This window comes from Psammomys obesus, unplaced genomic scaffold (genome assembly GCF_907164565.1).
Source record: "Psammomys obesus unplaced genomic scaffold, mPsaObe1.curated_primary_1811, whole genome shotgun sequence".
Taxonomy (NCBI): Eukaryota; Metazoa; Chordata; class Mammalia; order Rodentia; family Muridae; genus Psammomys; species Psammomys obesus.
Window position 1 is genome coordinate 3,221,629 of NW_026587032.1, and position 25,931 is coordinate 3,247,559.

General features: G+C 51.8%; 1 protein-coding gene across 7 annotated transcripts in view; it reads right to left on the bottom strand.

Annotated features, from left to right (window-relative positions):
- Tnip1 (TNFAIP3 interacting protein 1) overlaps positions 1 to 25,931 on the bottom strand; it is a 48,349-nt gene that overhangs the window by 18,031 nt on the left and 4,387 nt on the right. For 3 of the 7 annotated variants that reach the window (XM_055602737.1, XM_055602736.1, XM_055602731.1), the window contains exons 1-7: positions 23,811 to 23,883; positions 10,910 to 11,081; positions 9,779 to 9,916; positions 8,250 to 8,353; positions 6,519 to 6,602; positions 3,839 to 4,030; positions 1,232 to 1,326 (exon numbers count right to left, since the gene is read on the bottom strand). In XM_055602737.1, coding sequence (XP_055458712.1) covers positions 1,232 to 1,326; positions 3,839 to 4,030; positions 6,519 to 6,602; positions 8,250 to 8,353; positions 9,779 to 9,916; positions 10,910 to 11,045 — 749 coding nt within the window. In that variant the 5' untranslated portion in view covers positions 11,046 to 11,081; positions 23,811 to 23,883. Of the gene's footprint in view, positions 1 to 1,231; positions 1,327 to 3,838; positions 4,031 to 6,518; positions 6,603 to 8,249; positions 8,354 to 9,778; positions 9,917 to 10,909; positions 11,082 to 11,922; positions 12,067 to 23,810; positions 23,884 to 25,931 lie in introns of those variants that run through there. The other 4 variants (XM_055602733.1, XM_055602734.1, XM_055602735.1 and 1 more) reach the window with 4 other exon arrangements.

Below are 25,931 nucleotides of genomic sequence, written 5' to 3' on the forward strand. Positions count from 1 at the left end.
GGAGAGGCCGCCTTTATAATTTGTAGTAGGAACAGTTTCCAAGCAAAGTTGGATGTGGGTGCTCACGCCTGTAACCGCAACATTTGGGAGGCAGAAGCAGAACTATGGAGCCTGAGGCAGCCTGAGCTAAACATCAAGTTCTCTGGGCTATAAAGAGGGACTGTTGCAAACAATCAAGCAGAAATATAACTAAATGAGAGCAAAATCCAAAGTCCATGACGTAGGTAGTGCTGGGGACTCAGGATGTTTACAATATGGACACATTCCCTCAGCTTCCATTTAATTACAGAAACACCACAGAGTCAAATGGCTTTTCTCCTAGCCCTTTCAGCAAGGGCTTGAATTCTTGCCTTCTCAACCAAGAGCCTTTCCTTCAGCCTGGGCATCCTTGTCCTTGACACGATCCATGTCCTCCATGAATAATGGCATATGGCTCTAAAGCCTCAACCACTGGGCCATCCAAAAGTACATTAAGACACAATGATGCAAAATGGCCCTGTGGCCATACTGATCAACAGGAAACACAGAGTGACAAGTCCTGACTCTATTGTCTAAAGGCAACCCTGTACCCTATTACCCAGAACCCTGTTATCTAGGGCTCTGTTATCCAACTCTCTGTTACCAGGACCACAGTGAGCAGGAACTGTCACTACTCTGATGAATGCCTAGGTCCTTGTGATGAGACCCTTAAGAATCCCTTGTCTCTCTCTCTGGGCCCAACTTCCATCACACAATGGTGGTTAGCCTGCATGATCTGATGGCAAAGGCCCTTTGAGATCCAGCAATCACACATTTCTGTTTCCCCAGGCCTCCTTACTTTGTGGTCACAGAGATCCCTGGTGACAAGCAGAACCTACTGCTCACTTAAGACACCCCAACTCAGTCTTGCCAAGGACAGAGAGGCTGGGGTAAATTTGTATGCCTTCCCACAGGCTTGAGTCCAGAGAGGGACTTCCAAAGAGCCCAGGAAAAGTGAGCAGAGAATGTTAACCACCAGGGGGCAGGAGAGTCCTGAGCCTACACAAATATTAGCAGTTGTCCCCGGGGGAGGAGAGCAGCTCTTAATGCTATCTATTCTGCTCCCACCCCCCAAGATAAACAAAGTGCAAAGAGTGTGGGAGATCTGCCTTCAGAACAGAGCTCTGAGGTGTGGCCTCATCTCAGGGACCAATGCTTTATGTTTTTTCTCCTGCCCTAGTCCTGGCCCAGTCTCAGGGTACCCTGGACTTACCGTAGCCTCTCAGCAGCCTGATCCCGCTGTTCCAGGCCCTTGTCCAGCTTGGCCTTCAGGGCCTCATTCTCCTGGCGCAGCTGCTCACACAAGGTCTGTGGGGTAGATGAGCAGATACAGGCGAGGGTTAGGATGGGCTCGTCCCAAGGCATGCTGACACAAGGGGGCTGGGGCTGCAGCCAGCCCAGGCAGGACCAGACACTCTATCCCTTTGACTGGCAGGACAGATGGAAGCCAGGCCACCAGGCCCATCCATCCAGGCTTCTCTTCCATGGGAGCCAGTAATGAGGATGCCTGATGGAGAATGAGTGCTGGGGTCCTTGTCCCAGAGATAATTCCCTCCTCTTCCTTTCACGGCTACCCTTGCCTAGACTGTTCCTCCATGGCAGTCCTAGCTGCCTCGCATCTCCTTTGATCTAAAAAAAAAAAAATTATTTTTTTATTTAAAACATTTTTTATTTAAAAAAAAAAATTTTTTTTTTTTCTTTTTCAGGTGAGGTTTTACGTGTAACCCAGTCAGGTCTGAAACTCACTATATACCTCACTATACGCCCAGCAATCTTCTTGCCTCAGTCCCAAGTGTGGGACTATAGGTATGAGCCTGCAGTGTTTGTTGAATGAACCAAGAAACAAATCAGAGAATGAGGAACCGAATCCAGCTTCCTCCACCCAGAGGCTGAGAAACAGAGAGCTGCGGGGACGCTGAGCAGGGACTCCAGGGAACAGAATGTCCTGCTCCTGTCCCTAAGGGAAGGCCACAGTGGCACTTCACTCGTTACACTGTCATTCCAGGTCAAAGGGCTGTTCTTGGAGCCCTACGTGGCATTATGGATGGGAGCCTCCATGCCTGGCTTGCTCACTCATTCTTTAACCAATTGTGCACAAAGTGCCAGGCGCTGGGGCATCATGGTAGGCACACTCCCTCTGTGAAGACAGCACTCAGCAGGGAGGCAAACTAAGCAAATTAACTACCCAACACAACAAACAGAACTGTTGCGTACTATGAGAGCCAGGAAAGGGATAAAAAAAGAGAGTGAACTTAAGAGGCTGGTGGACATTAGGGAGCCAGGACACATTCCCATTTGTATGGCAGAAGTTGATGCCCAGAGTGATCTCAGCCCAGATATCTAGTCAGGTTTTCTTCCTCAGGGCTCAGCTCGGAAACCCCAAAATCTTGGTGTCCTCTCAAAGAGGTCCCCTCCCCCAGCCTGGCCATGGAGGGCCTCAACTAAACATTTCTATTGCTTCTCCAGTTTCCAGAGAGGATATCCTGTGTGTTCCTTGCCATATAAACAGTGTAGAACTCACCTACTCAAGGTTGCACAGGGTGGATTCGCTCCTTTCATCAAGGTCTACTGGCACAGCTGCGACTGTAGACCATGACTGGCACAGAAGGAGAGTCTACCAGAAGTAGAAGGGGTGCTCAAATCCTGAGCAGGCCCTCCAGCAGCCTCAGGCTCACCATCTTTGCAGTGGTCAGCACTTCACTGCAAGTGGACCAAAATTAAGTGCAAAGCCCTCTGAGCTTTGCTGTGGATGGGCCCCATCAAACAAGGCTGACGGCTGACCTGTCTCCTAGCACTGGGTTCTCGATTGCACAAGAGCCTCCTCTGATGCAGTGTCCCAGGAGGGAGACACTGCTAGTTCAACTCCCGAGCGGTCAGGAAGATTAGCGACTTGTCTAAGCCATACAGCAACGAAGAACCAAGGGCAACAGAACTCCAAAGCCTGACCTGGCCGAGCAAAGGAATCAACTGTCTCCCCAGCACAGGGAGAGTTCTGAGAGGGATTTGAGAAAGGCAGCAGGTAGGGAGGGTGGCTGAGGGTATGACTTTAAAAAATGACAAATTAAAGCTGGGTGTGGTACCTCATGTCTGGAATCCCAGCCCTTAGGAGACTGAGGCAGGAAGATGCTGTGAGTCTGAGACCAGCCTGGGCTAAAAGTGAGATTGGCTCAAAAAAAGAAAGAAATGAAGAAAGGAAGAATGAAAGGAAGGAAAAAGAAAGAAAGAAGAATGAAAGGAAGGAAGAAAGAAAACAAAATAAGAATTGAGGTTCTAATATTAGCCCACCATTTACCAGCTGGTTGACCTTGGGGTTAAAAAAAAAAAAAAGCTGTTTTTTGAAGGCTGTTTGCCTATCTAGGAAGGGGTTGTATTAATGGCTCCTACTGAGGGGGCATAACTTACAAAGAGCTGCAGAGACAGCAAAGCAGGCAACAGGGGTGTGCTCAGGAGGCACAGGCAGAGGCAGGTAGATCTCTATGAGTTCAAGGCCCAGTCTACAGAGTCAATTCCAGGCCAGCTGGTGAGACCCTATCTCAACAAAATCCCAACCCAACCCAAACCAACTCCAAAAGAAACAAACAAGAACAAAGCTGGCCATACCCTGCTTGCAGGCCACACCCCTCAAAGGCAAGGGCCACCCACCTCCTGTTTCCTCACTTCCTTCTTTTTCTACACACCTTCCCACAGCTTCCTTACTGTAGTCACCACTGTGAACAAGAAGCCCCAAGTAGGCCTGGAATCCATCACTCCGAAGTCCACATTGTTAACCCCTGTACCCCACAAACAGCTTGGGGGGTGGGGGCGTGCTGGCCTGCCTCACCTGCAGGATGGATGTGCGTTGCTCATTTTTATGCACCTTGGAGGCCAACCTGTTGAACTCGAGGGCCATGCGGCCGAGGTGGGTGAAAAGCTGGCTGTGGTCCGGCTCCTCCGCACATACGCTCAGGGTGGTCTCCAGGCGCTGCAGGTGAAGCATCAGATTGCCATCCTCTGGGAGTGGGGGCCCCAGCTCCTGAGAGAGCAACGAGATGATCTTCACCAAGCCTAAGCAGGCAATGCCAGCCAATTCTCCCACTGCTTCCCCATTCCTCATGACTCAGTTTCCCCCATGGCCTCTGCTCAGCCCAGGGAAAATTTCCAGTTACACAGGTTCCCTATCTGGGGCTGACTCACAGGGCAGGACCTAGGACTTCCAGGCCACTGGCTGGCCTAACAGCACCAAGGCCATCTTCCTCCTACGATTTGAGTCCTACTGAGCACCAGAGGGCAGATGGTTCACCCTCCCCCAGGCTGGGCATCCCCTCAGCAGTGTGCATCACTTCCCTCCTTCACTGCACAGCAAAGCCGACAGGAGTGAGGGCAGAGAGGTGTCCCTAGCTGTCCACACCCTGCTTCCTGAGCTCTGGGAGGCTCCACAGGGGGTTCTGCCTGGGAGGGAACCAAACACCACCTGTTTCTAAGAATCACAGCTCTAATACTACAAAAAAAAACCCAACCTAGTGGAGGACTTTAAGAGTCAGCAGCTTGGGCAGTAGAACATCCCTACTGAGTCTCAGCGGGACTTTTCCTTCTCAAGGCATCAACCCTGGCTCATGGCCAGGCGTTAGGCCTCCCAACCGTCTTCCTGCCCAAGCTCCTATGCCTGACCCCAAGGTTCTCCGGACCACATCCCATATATCCTGATCATCACCCCAAATGTTCACACACTTCAGCCCCATCCACACACACACACAACAACAAACAACTTCAGAGAACCACCCAGCAGACGCCTCCCCTATCAGGGAATCACCTAGGAAACCCCTACCACTTCAGAGAATCAGAGCAGAGCCCCAGGGACCTTAGGGACCCCAGGGCTTAGGTTGGGACAGTGAGGAGAATCTGACACACTGACAGAATTTGTTCAGAGCAGCCCAGTCAGGACATAGCAGAGGCAGCCAACACCTGGGGTTTTCTGACTGCCCTCCAGGGCTCTGTAACCTGCTACTAAGCTCTGTGGTGACTGGGTGCTCAGCCTTGTTGGCACCACTCTCCCAATTCTGCATCCCTTCCCCACCATCTCTTCCCACAAAGGACTAGGGTGGTCAAGGCTGCTCTCTGAAGGCTCATGAAGGGCTTCAAATCCCTCAGGTTTCTCCACCTAGCCCACAAGCTTCCTGCACGAGCTGCTGTACTCCTGTCTTGGCACAGAGGAGGCACACTGACTACATAGGGACTTTTAACTCAACAGGTAAGTTGATGGCCAATGGCCGAATGCTGAAACCTTTCTAAATGAGAAAACCTTGCCTCCACAGTCAGAGAGTCTCAGAGTCCTCAGGGACAGAACAGGTGAAACAGGTGGAGAGTCATTAAGGCCCAGGAGACAAAACACTGAGGTCCTATCTCACACTCAGCATCGCCTGACAAGATGCTTCTCTCAGCACTAAAGGCTAAATGCTGGCATGAGGCGGGTTGGGAGCTGTTTGTGGGTGAACAAGAGAGTACCAGCCATCCAAACCTTCATGACTGGAGGCCACAGAGACTGCAGCATCAGTGAAGGTGAGATTGCACAGCGCTGGCACAGCAATTGAAAAAGAACTACAGTCTACAGTGGGGCACGCCTGTCACTGCAAGGACTTAGGAGATGAGGCAAGAGGCTTACCCTGAGTTCTGGGCTACAGCGTCAGACCTTGTCTCAAAAAACAAAACAAATAAAGCAGACATGCGAAGGGCCAGGCAGTAGTGGTGCACGCCTGTAATCCCAGCACTTGGGAGGCAGAGGCAAGTGGATCTCTGTGAGTTCGAGGCCATCCTGGTCTATAAGGTGAACAGCCAGGGCTAAAACAGAGAAACCCTGTCTTGAAAAACCACCAAAGAATGCGGAGAAAGGGAGGGATGAGGAAATGGTAGGAATTTAAGGTCTCTGATGAATCTTGCAGGTCTTTCAAAATAGCTTTCCAGGAAGTTTGGCATTTTAAGAAAGAACAGAAGGACCACATGGCTGGGACCAAGCACTGCAAGGTAGGAATGGGGATCTAAGGAGGCCCTCTAAAGCAGGAGGAATGCGTGCACCCCACACATGAACAGAAAGTTTAATCTCCAACCCTCCCGCTCCTGGGAGGAGTCAAGGACCTGCACAAAAGGGTAAATTACTCCCCCACCCCCAACCCCACCATAAGCACCAGGAGGAGCCTTTCCATATCCTCAGGCTTGGAGCCTGGAGACCCAAAAGGCTGAGTCATCATAGCAGATACAGAAATGATTGGCCAAGGGGCCAGTGGGGCTGGCAAGAGGCCCAGGCTTTCACAACAGTGGGGTGCCTGTGTGCCCCAAGTTGGGGAAGTCACCAGTGGGGGATTTGCATATGAGAGCGAGAAGTACCCCATGCTCTAGCCCCTCCGTGTCCCCCATGTAACTCCAGGGGACCCAAGGGATCTGGGTGGCCCTAGGGCCTGTCACGGAAGGGCAGGTAACAGAGAGAGGAAAGCAGAGGGTACGCTCAGGGGGGTTGCCTGTCTGCTCACCATCATGTTCCTAGGGTGGCTGCCAGTTTCAGGTGGCGGATTCTGCTCCTCAGTGGTAACCACTTCAAAGTCAGAAGAGGCGCCCTGTATAGAAGGCAGTTAGGGGCTGCCCGAGAGAAAGGCCTCCTACCCCCAAGGAAGAGCAGTGAGGGGACAGAAGGACACACAGGGCAGAGTTCTCAGAGGCAACCAGTCACACACCATTCACATGAGGTCACCCGGGAGCCACACAACTGCCATCACCCTCCTTGTGATCTGAAGTCATACCCCTCCATGGCCATTACCTTCTCTGTGACTCGGGGCTGCGGGGTGGGCTGACCTTGAAAACCACTATTATTTACTGGTTACCTATTTGTTCACTTGTGTGTGTGAGTGTGTGCGTGTGTGCCACAGTACATGTGTGGAGGTCAGAGAACAGGTTTTGAGAGTTGCTTCTACCACGTGGGTTCTGGGGCTAGAACTCACGTTTCTGAGTTCAGGCTTGACAGCAAGCACCTCTCCCTACCAAGCCATCTCACTGGCCCAAGGATTCTGCATTTTAAAATGTTCTCATGAATTTTATTCTCCAAAGCTACTCATGGAGTGGCTGAGAGGTTCATATACTCTTAGGACAGATGAGGAAACCCAGGTTCACAGAGTCAGTGAACAAAAGCCGGGACTTGGCACAAGCCGGTAGATCCTGCCAAAACAACCAAGCTGCATTGTTCTGTCCTGGGCTCAGGTGTCTCGAGCTCAGCCCTGGGTGGCAGCAGGCCAAACCAACCAGTCCCAGAGGCCCCTGGAGAGGACTGATCTGAGGATACCAAGGATGGGCCCACAACGCACACCAAACCAAGGTGGTGGCCGGCGGATTTGGTATTTGTCCATACCACTAAATGTTCGAAGCAGACTGCACTGGCTGTTCAACCAGCTGATGGGCCCAAGTCCATCTGAACCTGTAAGATTCCTCTTAAACCTGACCGGGGCTGAGAAGATGGCTCAGTGGGCAGAGCATCTGCTATGCCAGCAGGAGGACCTAAGTTTGGATTTCTTAGCACCCCTGTAAAAAGCATGGCTGACCACCTGTAACTTGCATCCCCAGTACTGGAGTGGACAAAGAAGGGCTTGCTGGCCAGCCGGCTTATCTGAAAAATGAGTTCACTAAAGAGATTTATTGGGATAAAGCAGAGAGCAATACAACAGGACAGGTGATATCCTCTCTGTTCTCACAAGTACACACTGGGGTATACTCCCCCTAAACCTCCAAACTCTCTGGACCTGCACAGACTATTTAGCTTTTCCTGTCCTGAGATGGGGGTAGGACGGATGGGAGAAACCAGTCCAGCTGGCCACCTAGTCACCACCACCATGACCCCATCTGTGGTCTCAGCCCTACTAGAGAAGCCCTCTCCAAACCTACACTCTCCGAGTTCCATACAGGACATTGGAAAAGGCCCTTTTCTCCTCACCATCTGATGGGTCCCTTGAGGGGTTGGCCTTACCACAGCAAGCTAAACTTCTCCACTGAACCTGCAGGAGGTGGTTTCTGAGCCTCTTGGCAGTGTGCCCTGTTGGTGAGCACGTGACATTATACACCTCAGTAAATGAGAGAAATTCCTTGCTAGATGAGGACCTTCCTAGTCATGTTAACCACGACGTCCATCTTAAAACAGCCAGCTGCCCCGCCCAGCACTCCAGACTGATAGGTGGTGGGAAAAAGTGCAGGTAACCACAAGTCCAAATGCTACTTACATTGGATGGAGGCTTGGAGGCTAGCGCAGGCTTCTCCATGGAGTTTTCTGTGGTGGTGGTGGTAGTGGTGGTACCAGGATGTACCTGGACCTGTGTGTCCTGTCCTGGAAAATCAAGGCTGGCTAAAGAAACCCACAAGGGAAGAAGCCCGAACCCAGCCCACAGGAAGAACACTTGTTGGAAGCCCTCTGACTGAGCTCTCTCGAGTCAGAGAAAACGGAGGCTGACTCTTTAAGACAAGAAGCTAGGTGAAATGACTGGCCTGCACAGTAGGGACAGAGCCTGGGTAGAGAGAGCCTCTTCCCATACCTTACTAAGAAAATTCCAAGGTGGCCATGGCTCCCCTGCTCCCCTAGACCTGCCTCAGGGATATAGAAGGAATTTTTAATTAGACAAGTGCTTTCTTTTGGTTTTTGAGAGGCTTAGGTTAACCTCAAACTTGATTTCCCAGAGCTCGGGCTAGCCCCAAACTCAGTATGCAGCTGAGGATGACACTGGACTTCCTTATCTTCCTGCCCCCAACTCCCACCTACAGGATTACAGGTGTGTGCCGCCATGCAGTTTATTCGGAGCAGCTGAAGATGGAACCCAGGGCTTCACACACGCTAGGTGGGCCTTGTACCCACTGAGCCACAGCCCCATTCCTTATGGTCTTCTCATAAAGACAGGAAGCCAGGGTTTGGCAAAGTCACCAATTTGGCCATCACTCTGTCAGCAACTGTAAAACCTGGACTCAAACGCAGCAGCTTCCTAGTATAGGAGGCCACTGCCACAGAAGCCCCATGACTATCTCCTCACAGCCCTGGGAGTGAACCTAGCCCCAGTCAGACACTGAGGACTAACAGCTGACTGGGCCAGGGAGGACTGGAATACCCCTCTGACAACAGTGTCACAGGCTCTGACACTTCCACCTTTCTCATCTGTCCAGCAAGTCTCATCACCCTTGGAAAGGAAGGTACCACAGGGGCCTGGGCTGAGATCTGAGGAGCAGCAGCAGGAAGTGCTCAAGTCTGGTGTGGGAGATCTTCTCTTGGTCCCAGACTTTGTCCTGGACTCAAGACACATTGGAGACCAACCCAAAGTCAATGTCACCCTCTGCTTTAGCAGATGGCACTGCTGAAGGTTAACGGGCAAGGACCAGAGTCCTCTCTGGGCCTCAGCCTTCCTGATCTGAAACAGAGTGGGGGAAGGGAACAGAGAACTTCTGATTCCCATGCCTGGAGGGGGGAGGGGTGGATCAAGCCTGCCACAGAGCAGCTGTACATTCAATAAGCATTCAATAAAGCCCTAAGGCCAAGTCTTAGCGGTCATGGACCAGTGTGGTGGATCACTAATGCCTGTCGGGGCACCAGGAGTGCTGAGTCACCAGTCTTCTGAGGTCCCTTACAGATCTGAGCTCCTACGGGTGCTGTAGCCAAAAGATGAGCACAGGGAAAATGGTCTGTGTGAGAAGGGGTCTGCCCTGTGCTGCTTGGGGCCTGGGCAGTCTGGATTCAGAAAAAGGCAGGGTTTCTGGATTCTTTCGGTACCTGTGAGCTCAGCCAGGTGATCAAAGGAGCCCAAGGAGGGGGCAGGTGGTGGTGGAGGCAGCTCACTGTCCTTGACCAGCTCCTCTGCCTTCTGCCGGAGCCTGGACGCTTCCATCTGAGACTCCTCTAGACGCTCCCCTAGAGACAAGGTGGAGAAGTACATGGATTTACCCAAACCAGTGCATGGTTCTCTCCATCCCGGGCCCCAAACCGGGCTGAGGTCTGACTTCCTTCCCACAGTGGCTGTGTGGGCTGTAAGTCCAAGCCTGTGTTGGCCCCCACCCGAAACAGGCCAGTGTAAGAAGAGTCTGGCAGAGGAGCTTAAGGAAGCCTTCCACCTCTGGCCTTCTCTTCCTGCCCACCTCTCCCTCCACATCTGGTCAGCCCCTTCGCTGGCTCCTGCAGCAAGTGAGGAGTTCTCAAGGGACTGGCTGCATTCTAAGCCGGTTTCCCTTCTGCAGTTGGGGAAAGGAAACGAACTCCGGCTGCTGTCCCCCACCATCCCAAGTGGGTTCTGCCAAGCAGGGAAAAAATACTTGGAAAGCCAGGGTGCTAGGCCCTCCACAGCAAGTTTGGACACAAAGAAAGTGACCTCCAGACACAGTGTGAAGACAGTGAGGAGGGAAGTCAGTGACGGCCTGGCACGAAGGAGGAACATGCAGTGCAGCGGTCAGGGGTGGGCAAGGAGGGAGGGAGGGTCGGGCTGGACAACGGGGATAGGAGCGGAAGCTGGAAGAACAGGCACTGAGCTCTGGGCCAGCTCTGCTCCTGGCCTGGCATCCAAGCCCTGGGTTCTGGGGCTGCCCTGGTACCCCGGCTCTCCTCATCTCACACACTTCACTTCTCCAACGGGAGACCATTCTGGTTCCAAATCTACATACTGGGCCTTCCACTCCTCTCTCCATGCATGCTTTCTTCTTGGCCCCTCAAAGATACCCTTTGGGATGGGCAAAGTCAGGGCTGGGAATGCCATCACCAGGCTACAGAAGTGCACACAGATGCCAGGAGCCAACACTGGGTCCCAGGGACAGCAGCATGATAGGCAGAGGCACCTGCCAGCCTTTGTGAGGGAGCTGGCATTGCAGGCTGCGGGGAGAGGGCCGACAGGGGGAGGGTCACGGTCTGCTTTACCTAACATCTTTATCCCTTGTATTTTTCCCTTCAGCCGGGTATTCTCCTCCACTAGGCGTTCAAAAGCTTCGGATGCCTCTCCCTGAGGCGTGCTGCCCCCTGGGTCGTAGATCCGGTAGGGTCCTCTCCCTTCCATGAGGGCAGTTCAAACCCTGCTGTGATGGCCACCTGGCTGTAGGGACAACGGCAGACATCAGAGGGCTGGCCAGGCCCTTAGGTCACCTTTTCTGGGGATGATGCTCTAGTCTACCAAGGCTCCAAAAAGCAGTCCCCATGACCCGGAACACAACAGCTCACATCAGGCTGGTCTGACCATAGTACTTATAGCACAGCCGTCACCTCCTTCGATGCTTTGCTTCTGTGAGCGCATCCATTTCTTTTAGCAAGTGCACTGCACTGTGGCTCATTTGCAAGTACAGTAAAGTGAAGTTTTGGGTGCGAGAGAGAATCTGGGAAAGAGTCAGGAGAGGCCTGAGCTCTTACTTGCTTCACCCTTCACAATACCCACCGCAGTATCCGTAGTGAGGTGAACACCCAAAACACACAGCACTTGAGTAAATGGCTTGGTCACAAACTGGCTGCGGGGCTGGAGGAGCCACTCGTTCTTGCCAGGAGGGTAATAAAAGCCTTAAACTCAGTCAATGATCTCTAGGTTAAGGAGGAGACCCTGGCTAAGTTCTAACACTGTCAACTTCCTCCTTGGGTTGCAGGTCAGGATTGCTCTTTCCCATCTGGTTCTAAGCGGAAGAATTTCCCATCAAACCACCATGTAGCAAGTACATCTCTTCCGTAAGCTGTTGTTTATCTGTTTTATTTCATTTGAAACTACCCTACAAGTACTGCAGGCTTCTGGTCCCAGGCCCTAGTAAAGTAGCCTTCATTCATTCACACATTCATTCATTCATGCATTCATTCATTCATTCATTCATTCATTCATTCATTCATTCATTCATTCAACAACTTCTGGGATTAGAAGGGCTGGTCTAATCCAGGTGCTGGGTCACAGCTCTTACCTTGGCTAGATGCACACAGTGCGAACCCAAAGCTCTTTAACACAGGCCAGACTGGCAGAGTTCAAGCCCATTCATAGGGTAGCCACAGGCCACCAAACAGCCTCTTGTTCAGTGGTTCAACCTTCCTGAATGCTGTGACCCTCTAATACAGCTCCTCATGTGGTGAAACCCCACCCCCACCCATAAAATTATTTTCATTGTTACTTTATAACTGTAATTTTGTTACTGTTATGAATCATAACGTTAATATGTTACCCAGGATATCTGGTATGTGACCCATGTGAAAGGGTCACTCGACTCCACCCAAAAGAGGCTGATATCCATATGTTAAAAAACTCCTGTTCTAACTGTTCCCTTCAGTGTAGAACCATTAGTCTCACGCTGGGGATGGAACCCAAGGCCCTGCACACCACCACCACCACCAACACAGCCACATCCAGAGCCCCAAAGCCATCGGCCTCACCAAGAGTGTTGGGCCAGAAGGGAAAACAAAGCTGTAACAGGCACCCCATCCCCACTCCAAGGCTTACAAACACCAGCTGAACACTCACTGCAAGAGGCACCCACACCCCGCTGGGCCCTGGGAGCCAAAGGACAGCTGCCGACACACCCACATCGTTGGTTAGGAGGGACTTTTTTTTTTTTTTTTTTAACTTGAAAGGTCAGCACGTACTGCAGAGCGGCAAACACTGATGTACCCTTGAGCAAAAGAAGACAGTGTGGGTGGAGCAGCAGGCAGGACTAGCAAACAGCTGGGTGCTCAGACCTCCAGCTGGCCTTCTATGCTTGTGACCATGTGACTGCACGTGGATGGAGCCAGCATCTGTCCATTAGCCTAACACCTTCTGGGGCAGAAACAGGCTTTACCTATCTCTTTTCCGGTCACCAGCACAGCAAGGAGGGACATCCCAAAGGGAGGAGCAGGGTTCACAGATGGGAAAACTGAGGCTACAGCCACCCTGAGTGTCTGCTAACTGCAGGTGGCCTGGCTCCCAGCCCCACTCCCTAGGGTCCACGCTAGACTCAGAGTCAACGTTAGGGGACAGTTTGGTGACTTTCTATGTGGTTTTCTCAATAGGTGGAAGCTCCAGGGAAGCAGGGAGCACAGAGGTCCAATATACCATTTCAAGGCCCAGAGCCAGAAGGGACTTACCCCACCTCTCAAGAGGCCATGTTTAAAACACCCAGTCAGACTACCATCGTTGTACCTGGTGGCAAGGTGCCAGCCCCATAATTCTAGAATCACTGTCACTGTTTCCCAGAGACACCCAGGCAAGGCCAGGTGGCAGACTGGTATGCAGGGACTGACAAGCAAGGGGTTCACAGGAAACATGACCAGAGTAGACAGAGCAATGACCCCACCATGGCCTCGTGGAAAACAGAGCTAGGGCAGGGGCCAAGCTCCCTGCAGGGTAGTAGACTCAGAAAAGAGTGGCCTGAGAGATGCCAGGAGGAAATTGGTGAGTTGTTTCCAGACAAGCTCTGGCCCAGTGGCCAACACATTTCCAGCAAGACCACTGCTGGTGAGGATCAGGAGACGCCAAGGACTAGCACCAGAAGAGTTCTCCTGAGACAACAAAGCCAATCTCACCCCGGAGGCAGGAGACACTGGCAGGGCACTGCCCGAGACTGAGAAACTGACCAAGAGAGGATGGTATAGTCTCCGAGGCCAGAGCAGGGGACAGACAGGAAGAACAGGTCCTGCCTTCTTGTAAATCTCCCTCTGGGCCCAAGCAGGGTCTGGAACAAGGAGGCCAAGGCCATACAAGGCCTTGTGGGAATACAGACTCTCCATTCACCAGGGCCCAGTAGGAGGCTGTAGTAGCCATTTATACAGAAGCCCACCATTCAGCAAGGGACCTTCCTGCAGGGAAACAGCAACACCTTACTCAAAACAGACAGACACTGATAAAGAGGCAGCCAGCTCAGGCCTTCTAAGCAAGCCCTGGGCTGCGGGGATAAAGGTGCTCCCCCTGACCCTCCCTGGACTAGATGGATCTGGGGCTACGTGATGGAACTAGAGAGGCCTGGTTTGAGGACAGAAGAGGACCCAGGGTCACAGGTCAACCAATAAGCACAGAACATGGAGATGAAGTGACACTCTGACTCTGAATGCACTGTGGTTGGAGAGCAGCTAGGGGCGTACATGGGCAGGAGGGTGGTTGAGGCAGGAGAGTGGACCCCCATCCCTGACCCATTTAAGGGAGAGAGAGCTGGAAGGATCAGAACCACATTAAGCTCATATTCTGTCCCTGACTGTCTGAGGCTGCCTTGCCACAGCTACTTTCTAATGGCTTAGGAGGTGGGAGCAGGCACCAGGGAGGAGGGGTTACTGGACCAAAGGGAAGAGCTTCCTGACCCCCCAAAGCCATGCTAATTTTCATAGCCACTAGCATTTATAAAGTACTAAGTCTCAGGCAATGTTCTTTCACTTGAATGTCCCAAAAGCCCTCGGGAAAAGGCATTGTTGAGAGGCAAGATCACCAAGCCCAGCTTGGGGACCTAAGCCCCACTAAGGCCTTTGGTTTCTGGCTGTGTCAGGGGACAGCTATGCCATACAGCTCTGGAGACAGATAAGGTCTCCTGGCACCAAGGAAATGGCCCCAGCATATTATATCATGGTGGCAAAGGTCTATGTCCCTAGCAGAGGCAGAGCTGTGATATGCCAATGGGTGTGGCTAGAACAGAGGCTGCCTGTCCCTCCTCTGTTATATGACTTGGGCTCCTGTTCTCTTCTGCAAGGAGAGGGAGCCTGAATGAGACATACAGAAGCTGCCCGACTAAATAAAGGTGGATGCTGTCCTAATGGCCAAAGGATGGAAGGGACCCAAGCCTCAAGTGTTAGAGCAGGCCAGGGAACAGAGATGTACAGCCTTAAAATCAAGAAGGCTCTGCCCAGAACCAGGAAAGGTGAGACACACAGGCCATGCACTGGCACGGTCAGATTGTGCCCTGGGGCCTCACTTGCCCCAGACCCACCTCTGTGCACCCTGCAGCTATGAGATCCTGGGCCAGTCACACAACCACTCTGAGCCTCATCTGCTCATCTGCAAAAGAGGTATATAAAAACCTACTCAGGCTAAGGTGAAGACATTAAATGGTGCATCTGTGCATAGTGGTGAAGGATTCTCACTTCAGACTTTATTTCCTAAACATGGTTTACTCAACAAGAAAACACACGCTTCACAATGAAATATACAATATATAATACAGGTATTCTAGTGTAGGCAGGTAGTTCAACATGTGGTCCACTGTAGGTAGTCAGCAAAAGGGCACGGGGATCCCTCCACTATGCACAGCTGACCTAAGACCCTCATACTCCATCCTTGGTTGGCTTTTATTTTTATTTGTTGTTTGTGTGTGCACCGGTGTGTGTGAGTGTGGGTGCTGGTGTGTGTGCATGCATCAAGGTCAACTTTCTGTGTCACTCTTCAGGAGCTGTCTATCTTCTTTTTTTGAGGCAAGGTCTCTCTCACTGGGATCTGCAGGTTCAATGATTTGGCTAGGCTGAGTGGCCAAGAATACTCAGGGAACTGCCTGTTTCCTCCTCCAAAGCACTAGGAATACAGGTATGACCCATCATGCTGATCTTTTTTGTTGTTGTTTGTTTGTTTCGAGACAGGGTTTCTCTGTATAGCCTTGGCTGTCCTGGACTCACTTTGTAGACCACGCTGCCCTTTGAACTCACGGAGATCCACCTGCCTCTGCCTCCTGAGTACTGGGATTAAAGGCATGCGCCACCATTCCTGGCTTTGTTTGTTTAATGTGAGTTCTAGGAATCTAACTCAGTCCCTTTCATGTTTATGGATCAAGCACTTCATTGTGCTTTCCTCCCAGATCTCTGCTATTTCTTTATGTACCGTGGTGCTGAGGCTAAAACCCACACGCTATGCTGCAAGCACTCTGCTGCTTGGATATATCCCCAGCTGTTAAGTTGTTGAGACAGGATCTTACTATGTAGCTAGTTTCAAACTCATTGACCTCCCTGTGCTCTCCGAGTCTTGCTGTACAGCCACGTGCAGCCAAGGACAACTTCGGATACTTGATTCTCCTGCCTACACTTCTCTATCGTGGATCACAGGCATACGCCACCACGCTTGGCTGGACTGGACATTCATTAAGACACTTTCTAGTTCTAAGAGTTCAGGATCGCACCTGCCATAGCTCACCTTTCTGAAAGTAATAGGACTATTGCATGCCTACAACTCTATCCTCTAGTCTGATGAATTACAGACTCTGGCCACGACCTTATTCAGAGAAGCAAAGGCCTTTGGCTGACGGCTGTTTGCAGGCCCAGCTACTATAAAACATGCTGGGCTCCAGCCAAATGTGGGGACTGTGTCCCTCAAGTTTAGCACCCCCCCCCCGGACCCTAATGCCTCTCCTGTGCTATATACACTACAGGAGTCCCTACTGTCCCCACGACACATGTCCCACAGCACCTGCCTGACACCTGAGTTGGGATTCAGCTGGGTAAAAATGACATACACAAGGAGTGCTCAGGAGGATGAGGTAAGGAAAGGAAATAGCTAGTTCAGCACCACCATGTGCCAAGCTCTGGCTGAACCGTTACACAGAGCCCCTCACCCAGAGCTAAGTGTGCTGATCCCTGCTTTCCAGCAAGGAGGCTGATCCCCCTGCCTAGAGAGCATGCAGGAGCAGACTCAGAGGGGTTAAGTCATCTGCCTGAGGACACACAGCTTGTTGTGGTACAACAAACAATCCAGCTTCCAGTGGCCAGGGAGGCAGGAGGTGGAACCCTACAGAGAAGAGCCCAGGCACTGGCTTTCATCTCTGTCCGCCCTGGCCTGCAGTCATCTCGGGCTGCAAGGCAGCAGAGGACACGGGTCTGCGAGACTGAATTTGGCCACTTGGCACAATGGTGCCTGCACTGTTCCCATTCTACTTCTGATGGCCCTTACGTCCCGGGTCCCAAGGGTGAGGAACAAGATCTCACTCCTCTCGTGCCAGCCTGTAAAGTCTGGAATCACAAGGCTTGCCTTGTGGCTGACCAGGTCTTGTTCCTGGCGTTGTCCAACCGCCTGCCCTATCCTAGCTGCAGCAGGCCCTGGGACTGGGCTCAGGCGTTCCCTCGTGAACAGACACACAGGAACTTTTTTGCTTCCGCCCTTCCAGGTACTGTGTATCTGTTGACAGAGCCCTGGCACCCACACGTGTCTCTCACAGTTGGGTCATCTATAGAAAAGTATCTGCTATAGTTGGATAGTGAATGTCCCCCAAAGCCCTACATGTTACAAAGCTTGGTCCCAGGGTGCCTCAGTCTCCCCTTTCTTTCTGCTTCATGGCTGAGGAGGTGGATGCCTCTTGCTTTCCACCCCTCGGCATGTGCTCCCACCATGCTGTGCTGTCTTACCACAGGCCCAAGGCAATCATAACTGGCTACGGAGCAGTGCCCAAACCTCCAAGACTGTGCAGCCTGTCCTCCTTAAAGTTATATCAGGATGCCTGTGTCCTTTATCAATGTTGTCACCAGCCTGTGTGTCCACAGGCCAAGCTGAGAATCAAGCAAACTAGGGGGCTATTTCCCTTATCCAGTAGAGCATAACCTACACAATGAAACTCTATCGAGGCTTCTAGAGATTTCTGCACCAGCCTACACAGGGGCTGGATGGCAAGTGGCCTATTACATGCTTTATGGTGGTAAAAATATCCTGAGTGGCCTTCAAAAGAACACTAGCTAAAAAAACTAAGGTACAGTCAGTCTGTGAAACACTATATAGCACCATAAACCATGAGGTACATTGCTTTGTGAAGACACAGAAAAATGCCCATAATATAAAAAGCTAAGTGCAGACTGTGTGTGACAGGATAATATTTTCAGGACACAGACCCTAAATATGCACACACAAAAAAAATAGGTTGGAAGGATATATGCCAAACTATTGCTGCCTGACAACCTTAGATAAGGCCCCAGCTGAGGGCTGCTGTCTTCTGAGGCCCTTCCTTAACTCTCTGTAGGGGAAATCTAGGCTCTTACATGGTTGGTGGGGAGTGGAGGGTACAACTTTCACCTTAGGCTGGGCTCATCCATCTTTTTTTTTTTTTTCTCTTTGAGACAGTCTCATGTGGCCCAGTCTGGCCTCTTATTTGTTATGTAGCCAAGGATGACCCTGAACCCCTGACCCTTCGGCCTCCACCTCTCAAGTGCAGGGACCTACAGAGTCCAAAAAAAGGAAGAGAAAATCCATATTGCAGGTATGAACCCCAGGCCAGGAACAAGCACAAGAAAGAGCCTTGGGTGCGCCCACACCCAGCACTATCCCTGCTCTGTTCCCAGAGAGCCAAGTCCAGAGGGCAGGGCCTTAGTCTTCAAGGATCAAAGCGGGGCCTAATCACAGTAGGACATCACAGTCCCAGTGCTCTGTCACCAGCGGGTGCCAAAGGGACGATTGGCAGCCTATCTACCATGCCCACTGTCCTTCATACCCACATTCCTCCCCACAGCCCAGAACTGACAAGAGGCATCACTGAGCCAGGGTGGCCTCGACCATCCGCTGAGAGGCCAACCTTAAGACTAGAGGGCTGAACAAGAGAGACAGAGCAGCCTGTTTCTCAGCGCCCAAATGCCACAGCTGGCTTATGCAACCCTGTAACTCCCCATCTCAGAGCAAGATGGCAGGTTTTGAGAATTCTTATACCAAATATGGTGGGAAGAGAATTCTACAGTCAGGCCTGGCTCTGCTGCCTTCCCTGGGCCTGTTTTTGTTTTTGTTTTTCCTTCTTCCCACATGTGAGCCAAGTAGGAACCACAGAGCAGTCTGTAAACCTTAATGTGAAACATAAACAGGAGTCACAGTGGCAATGAAAAGGCTAGGGAGAGAAGGGCTCAACCAGGAAGAGAGCCTCAAATGCTCATCTCAAAGGGCAGCAAATGGCCCATGAAAAGGAAACGGAATCAACGCGCTGTGGAGATGTCTCAGGAAATACAGCACAGCAGTGAAAAGGAATGGGGTTGCAGATGCAAACTTGAATGCTTCTCTTTCACAGGCAAGTTGTAGAATCGGACAGTGAGGCTGCTCAGAACACATTTATAACACAAAACACAGTTAACACACTGATCAGGGATGCACACATTCATATTAAAGCTGGGAGAAACACAAGAGAGGACTGGGAAGTGGCTCGGTCAGTAAAGTGCTTCCCGCATGAGCATGGAAACCTGAGTTTGAGCCCCAAAACACACATTTAAAGGTGGTGTGTGCGTGTGTGTGTGATGGCTGGCTGGGTAAAGGAGCTTGTTTCTTGAACTGATAACCTGAATTTGATCTCAGGAGCCCATGTGATAGGAGTGAACTAACTCCTTTATAAGTTGTCCTCTGACCTTTAAACAGACACACAATAAATAAATGTAATAAAAAATTTAAAAAGCCATAAGCCAAGCAGGATGGCTCACACTTGCAAGCTCAGCATGAATGCAAGGCCAGCCTCGGGGCACTGTCTGTGATCCTAGAGCTGAGAAGGTAGACATAGGTAAATCCCCAGAACTGACTGGCCAGCCAGTCTAGCCTAACTGGTGAGTCCTAGGCCACGGGGAGAAAGCCTGTCTCAAAAACACAGTGACTGGTGGTGAGCCAAAGCTGGCCAGGTGAAGGACAGAGCTGAGGCACCCAGAGCAGGACAGGTGTAGATGGGGTGGGGGCAAAACTGAGGCCCCCTGAGTCAGGGGCTCCACTACCCTACAAAAGCCAACTCTGGGTTTGGAGACTCCCCAGAGCCAGTACTCCCCAGCTCCACCCCACTCTCCCACTCACCTGCCAAGATGGAGGCCTTGGTCTGTCAACCCTTGTGCTCTGCAGAGAAAGTGCCCAGGGCTCAGGGGACAGTCTGGGGACAAGGTCAGTGAGGGAAGGCAGCCCTGAAGGGACAGCTGACAGAAAGGAGCCAGCCACTCCTTAGTCATCCTTTCCAGTCACTGGGGTGACTGTCCTGTGGAGGTCATGGGAAGCACACAGATTTCCTTTAGCAGCCTCGTGGCTGCTAGAGGCCTGCCTGCAGCGGGGGACATGACAACACTCCGCCACTGTGGGTCAAGGTAGGCAGGGAGCAGAGAGGCAAGCCAGACACATCAGCAGGGAGGCACAGGAAGGCCTGGTCCTGCTGGAGCCAATGAGGACCATCCAATGAATGGACAAGAAGGGTCCTGAGACTGAGTTTTTACCATTTGGAGAATTCATTTCATTTGGATTTTTGAGATGGGGCTGGCCTTGAACTCAAAACATTAGTGAAGAATGACCTTGAACTTCTGGTTCTCTTGCCACTACCTTCTTGGCGCTTGGGTTATAGGTGTTCACGAACACATCTGATTTATGCAGCCCTGGGACTGGAACCCAAGCTTCACTCACGGTAGGGCAAACGCTCCGCTAACTGAGCCACATCCTAGGCCCAACATTTGGGACAGAGCAAAGGACAAGTTATTCAGAGAAGACTCTGCAGAGAACACAGGCCAGGAGAGGGTTGGAGGTGACCGACCCAGACGCCTGGGAAGTAGAGTCACTTGCCACCTGTGGCTGAGATTTCAACAGCCTCGGCAACAACTTCAGCCAATCGGCAGAGAGATCCCCCACCGCGCTGCAGTGACACGGCCTTGGAGCTAGATGAAGAAGTAAGGAGTGCAGCAACCACCTGGTCTGCACCAGGAGCTAACACAGACGGGTGGTTATTTTGGGGGTCTTGCCTAGTCTAGCTGGCAGCTCCCCAACCAACCATGACCTCACGCCATATCTGCTGCGTCCACTCAGCCCCCTAAGAGGTCTAGGCCCTGCGCTGTACTTTACCAGGGCCCACCCTTACCATCACCTACCTCTGGAAGTCCCACTAGACCAATCAGGCGTCCCTTCATACTCTAGCCACATCCACGGTGGCTAGCCTTATTCACTGCCCCCTAGCTCCTGATGCTGTCAGGAAGTGCTGCCAGCCAGGAGGAGCCCTGGAAGACAAAGCCAGGCTCTCACACACAGGTACAGCCTGAACACTGCCCAGCTGAAAGCTCAGAGGGACACTGGGAACCCCCCCCCCCCCCGCCCAGCGATCCATCCTAGAACTCGCTCTATATAAACCAAGGTGGCCTTGGACTCAGAGGGCTCTGCCCTCCTCTGCCTCCTGAGCACAGGGAGTAAACGCCTGCACTAGCATACTCGACTCACAAATAGACTTACTTTAGATCATGATAAACGAATGCGAAAAGTAGTAACGTGTCAGAAAGCGAAAGGGGGCTGTGCTTTGCATACGAAGAGCAGGGAAGGCCCCCTCTGAGGAGGTGACATTTGAGCTGAGACTTGATAAGGAAAAAAAGCAGACACGGGAAGGGCTGGGAACTGCATTCCGGGCACTGGGATGCCAGGTGTGAGGTGGACTCAGCATGTGAACGAGCTGAGCACACACAGAGCTGGGAAAAAGCAGGTAGCAAGGTCTGCCAAATCACACTGGGCACAGAAGGGAGCCGGTACCCAGTGAAGGGAGGCAGACAAACAACCTTTAGAGCACCGTCATACTCAAACCAGGTCGGCCTGACCCAGCCAGGACATCCGGGCCAGAGGCACAGCAGCACTGGGGGTGAAGGAATGAGTCAGACCCATGGCTTCCTGGGGCCCCACGGGAGCTGCTATGGGCATCCAGGGACAGGGACCCACCGCCAGCTATACCGTACCCACACAGGACACCCACGTGGCGGGGACAGCCTGACCATATGTATATAAATATGCAGAACACTCCCATCTGTTGCTCTCAGAGGGACAGGATTAAATGTGTCCACAAAGAGCACAACCCTAAATATTTTCCCACAACACTGGCATGATGACAGTCTAAGCCAGAGGAAAAAGAGAAGAGCCCTTGAGGCTAGGAGTGTGGCCCAGCTGGAGGAGTGCTTCCCGAGCGCTAATGAAGCCCTGGGTTCAACCCCCAGTACCACATAAGCCAGGCATAGTAGTGCAAGCCTCTGATCCCAGCAGGCAAACACAGATGCAGAAGAATCAGAGATTCAAGGTCATCCTCTGCTACAAAGTGAATTCAAGGCCAGCCTGGGCCATGAAGACACTGTTACAAAATAAAGCAAAATAACACAGTTCAGAATTGTCCACATGGCTCAGTGAGTAAAGGTGTTTGCCACCAAGAGGGATAAACGGAATTCAAGCCTGGAAACCCATATAGTAGAAGGAGAGACCCAACTCCTGAAAGCTGTTCCCTGACCTCCACACGGGTGCCCTGCCATGCACGCACCCCCATTTAAGTACAAACGAACAAACGTCAAAACAGAAAAACAACGGAGGGCCTAGCGGAAACCTGAGACTAGCATCAGGTCAGAAAGAATAAATGAGAGCCAGACATGATTAGAACACTCCTATAATCCCAACAGGGAGAGGTAGGAGGACCAGGAGGTCACAGCCCGGACTGTGAGACTCTGTCCCAATAAAATAAATAAATAAATAAATAAAATTAAAACAAATGACTTCCTGAATGTAAAAACCACAAGTTTAAAAAATTTGTAAGTGTAACATTACTAGAATTATCATTATGGGTGAGTTTCACAGGCCATTTGCTAGGTACAAAGGGATACTGAGCCTGCTTAGCTAGCTGGAGTATTCCACTCTCCTCACATAATGTCCTTTGTCAAGGACCAAAAAGCAATTCTAAGAGGCCCCTGACTGTCCACTCATGAGTCTGAATTCCCCTCTACCACACCCCTCATTGTTGGTAGCATGAGTAAGAGCTGATCAAATCCCACTCTGACTGACTGTGAAATCAAATGATGCATCAGGAACCACACGGTTTCCCACACGGTCATTCTTCAGCAAGGGGGTGGGGACCGCCGCTGCGGAGACTTTTGCTTCACCCACGAAAGTCCCTCCCTCCCTCTTACCAAAACAGTTCCTCACTGACAGCACCAAATTCCCACCCACTGCCGGGCACAAGATGAATACATGCACAGCACAGCCACTTCCACACACGTGATCTCACGCAGAGGCACAGACACGTCTCACAGTGCAAGGCTGCTGAATCCAGCCCAAAGCACAAAAAACGATCGCTCCTAAATCATTCCCCGAAACTCACCGTATGAGTCTCACTGTTCCAGACTCAACCAGAACCTGGGAGCACACACGCCTCCAGCGATGTGCAAAAGGAGCTCAATAAAGGGGCTTTGCAGCCCAAAGGCTTGTTTGGAAATCTTGACTTTAAAACTCAGTAGTTGTGTGATCCCAATCTGCAAGTTACCTGGGTTTCCTCACTGGTGAGGTGAAGATATAAGGTAACATTCATGGAGAAGGGCTGGTTAGATAGCCAATAAAGATGCTGGCCACCGAGCCTGAGGACCTGATCAATCCTAGGAACCCGCAGGTGGCAAGGTTTCAGGCCAGCTGTCTGTCTACAACCTTACATGCAAAAATAGGTATAAATTAACAGTCATGCTCAGACTGAATGGTACAGTTGGGTGAGTTTCACACTAAAAGCCTGGATCAACATACGGTTGCGAGCTTTTCATCCTCCATCCTCCTCGGGAGGCTAAAGCAGGAGAGTCTCTGCGAGTTCGAGACCAATTTGTTCTATAAAGCTAGTTCCAGACCAGACAGTGCTACACAATTAAGACCTTGTCTCGAAACAAACAAGAAAAGACTAGCTGGAAATCGACCAATAAAGCATGGCTACGGTGATGAAATTTTCCTCCAAACTTTGCTTGCTGGGGTCCGCAAGCCGGTCCCAGGAGCGCGTCGCACACGGTGCGCATGCGCGCCCGGCTGGCTCCGCGGGCCGGGAGTCCCCGAAGCCCGGCGATGCCGACACCTCACTACACCGGGACTCCAGCCACCAGTCCGCGCGCCCCGCACGGGCTCCGGTCTCCTCCCGCCCGCCCATCCCCCCCCGGCGGCGCCGCTCACCCTAGGACGAGAGCTTCGGGGCCCGCAGCCAGACTCTAAGAACCTAAGCTCCGCTCCGTACCAGGAAATGCCGAGCCCACGCCACGCCCCTGGGAAAGTCCCCGGAGACCGACGGGCCATCTGTCCAATGGCGCCTTGCGTTGGGCGCCGGGGGCGGGGTCTGAGATGTAAACAGCCTCAGTGGCGCCTCTGGGTGGAGCAGTTTAGGACTCAAACCTAGGGGCCCTCCCGGCACTGTGCGGACCTCCCAGCTCCAACTCGGTCCTTGTCCACTTGGATCGCGGGAGGGCACTAATCAGCTGCGGCGAAGCAAGAGCCGGGTCTGTTCTAGTTCCCGGCTGCAGGATCTGCTGTCTCAGTACTCCAGAGGCTGTGGCAGGAGTATTCTCAGTTCGAGGCCAGCCTCGGATATATGAGACCCCACCCCCACCCCCACCTTCACCAGAAAGAAATTATGCACACACGTTCTCACACACATGCACGCATATATGTCATACACACATATACACATGCACACACAGATGCCATATACATAGGTGACATAGACACGTGTGTGTGTGTGTGTGTGTGTGTGTGTGTGTGCGCGCGCGCGCGCGCGTGTGAGCGTGCGTTTGACCCTGGCTCAAAAAGTGAGGTGGAAAGCAATTGAGAAAGACACCTGACATTGACCTCTGGGCTCCACAGATGTGAACACACACGATTCTGAAAGGTGGAAAGTCTTGACCTTGGAATAAAGAAGAGCTCTTTCAACAGGGAAGACAGTATGTTTTTAGGAGAAAGTTTGAAATATTTCCTGTCACTGGAGCTGTTGAAAGTATTGACAGTTCTTCATCTTTGGGTCTGGGGATTAAGATTTAGGGGACTACTTTACACACGCACTTATTTTACATAAAGAAAGACCTATTAACTAGGACACAAACAGGCATCTACTTAAGTCTATGTCCTCCCAGGGACCCTCCTTTCAGGATTTGTGCCGCCCGCCTGCCCGCCCGTGTCTCAGTTACCTCAAAGGAGCTGGCAGGCATTCAAAACAACATTCTAGGTCACATTGTGGAAAGAAGTATGCGTGCACCTTAACTCTGACTGGCCAACCAGGCACAGCAAGAGAGGCTGCACAGTCACCCCCAGGGCAGGCTGCAGGAAGAACTGGGTGCTTGGTTCCATGTATCAATTCCCCCTCTTTCCCCGTGATTCCCAATTCACCTTCTCCTGGACCGTTCGCTTCCCGATCTTGTCGCAGCTCTTCACTCCAACCTACCATCGCCACCACCACCACCAGTAAAATATTACCCCGGGGCCAGTGAGACTGGTCAGAATTAGGTAAAGGTGCTTGCCGACCAGCTGGAGGACCTGAGGTCAATCCCTGGATCCCAGAGAGAGAGAGAGAAAACAAAACTAACTCTTGCATGTGGATGATTCTCTTGAGGTGGGTGGGGGTCTCAGGATGTAGCCCAAGCTGGTCAAGACGTCTGCATCCTCCTGTGTGAGACCTCAAGTGAGGAGAAGGTAAGTTTCCACAATCACACCCAGAACTTTCTTATCAGTTTCAGTCATCCATCCAAGGTCATTACCCTTCTTACCCTTATAAGTCTTGGTTTCACTCCAGAACACTGTACCGTCAGAGATGCCTTGAGCCTCAGCATTGCTCAAGGCCACGCACGTGGACACAACCAAAACCAGAATGCAGGGCCTTGGTTCCAGGTCCTGTTGGCTTTCTACCCATACTGCATGTTGTCTCTACAGGGTCAAGATGGATCTCTCCCTCCTTCCCCGGCCTCAGACTTGCTGTGTAGGTTGATGTTGAGCTCCTGATGCTTCTGACCCTACCTCCCATGTGCTGAGAGGACAGACGTGCTCAGTGTGCAGGAGACAGAACCCAGGGCCTCCAGCATACCAGATGAGTTCTCTACCAAGTTTCACCCCCACACCTTTCTTGTTCCTTACAGAAGCTGTACTCTGTCCTGAGCACAGGCCCCAAACCCAACCCAGTCACTTAACTACCCTGTGGCCTCTAAACCCCAGGCTCTTTTCTGAAAAAGAATGAGGAGAGTTGTACCTCCCCTTCCAGTATTTGTGAAGATTAATAAGATAAAGGCAGAAGCTCAGCACACATTAGGCATC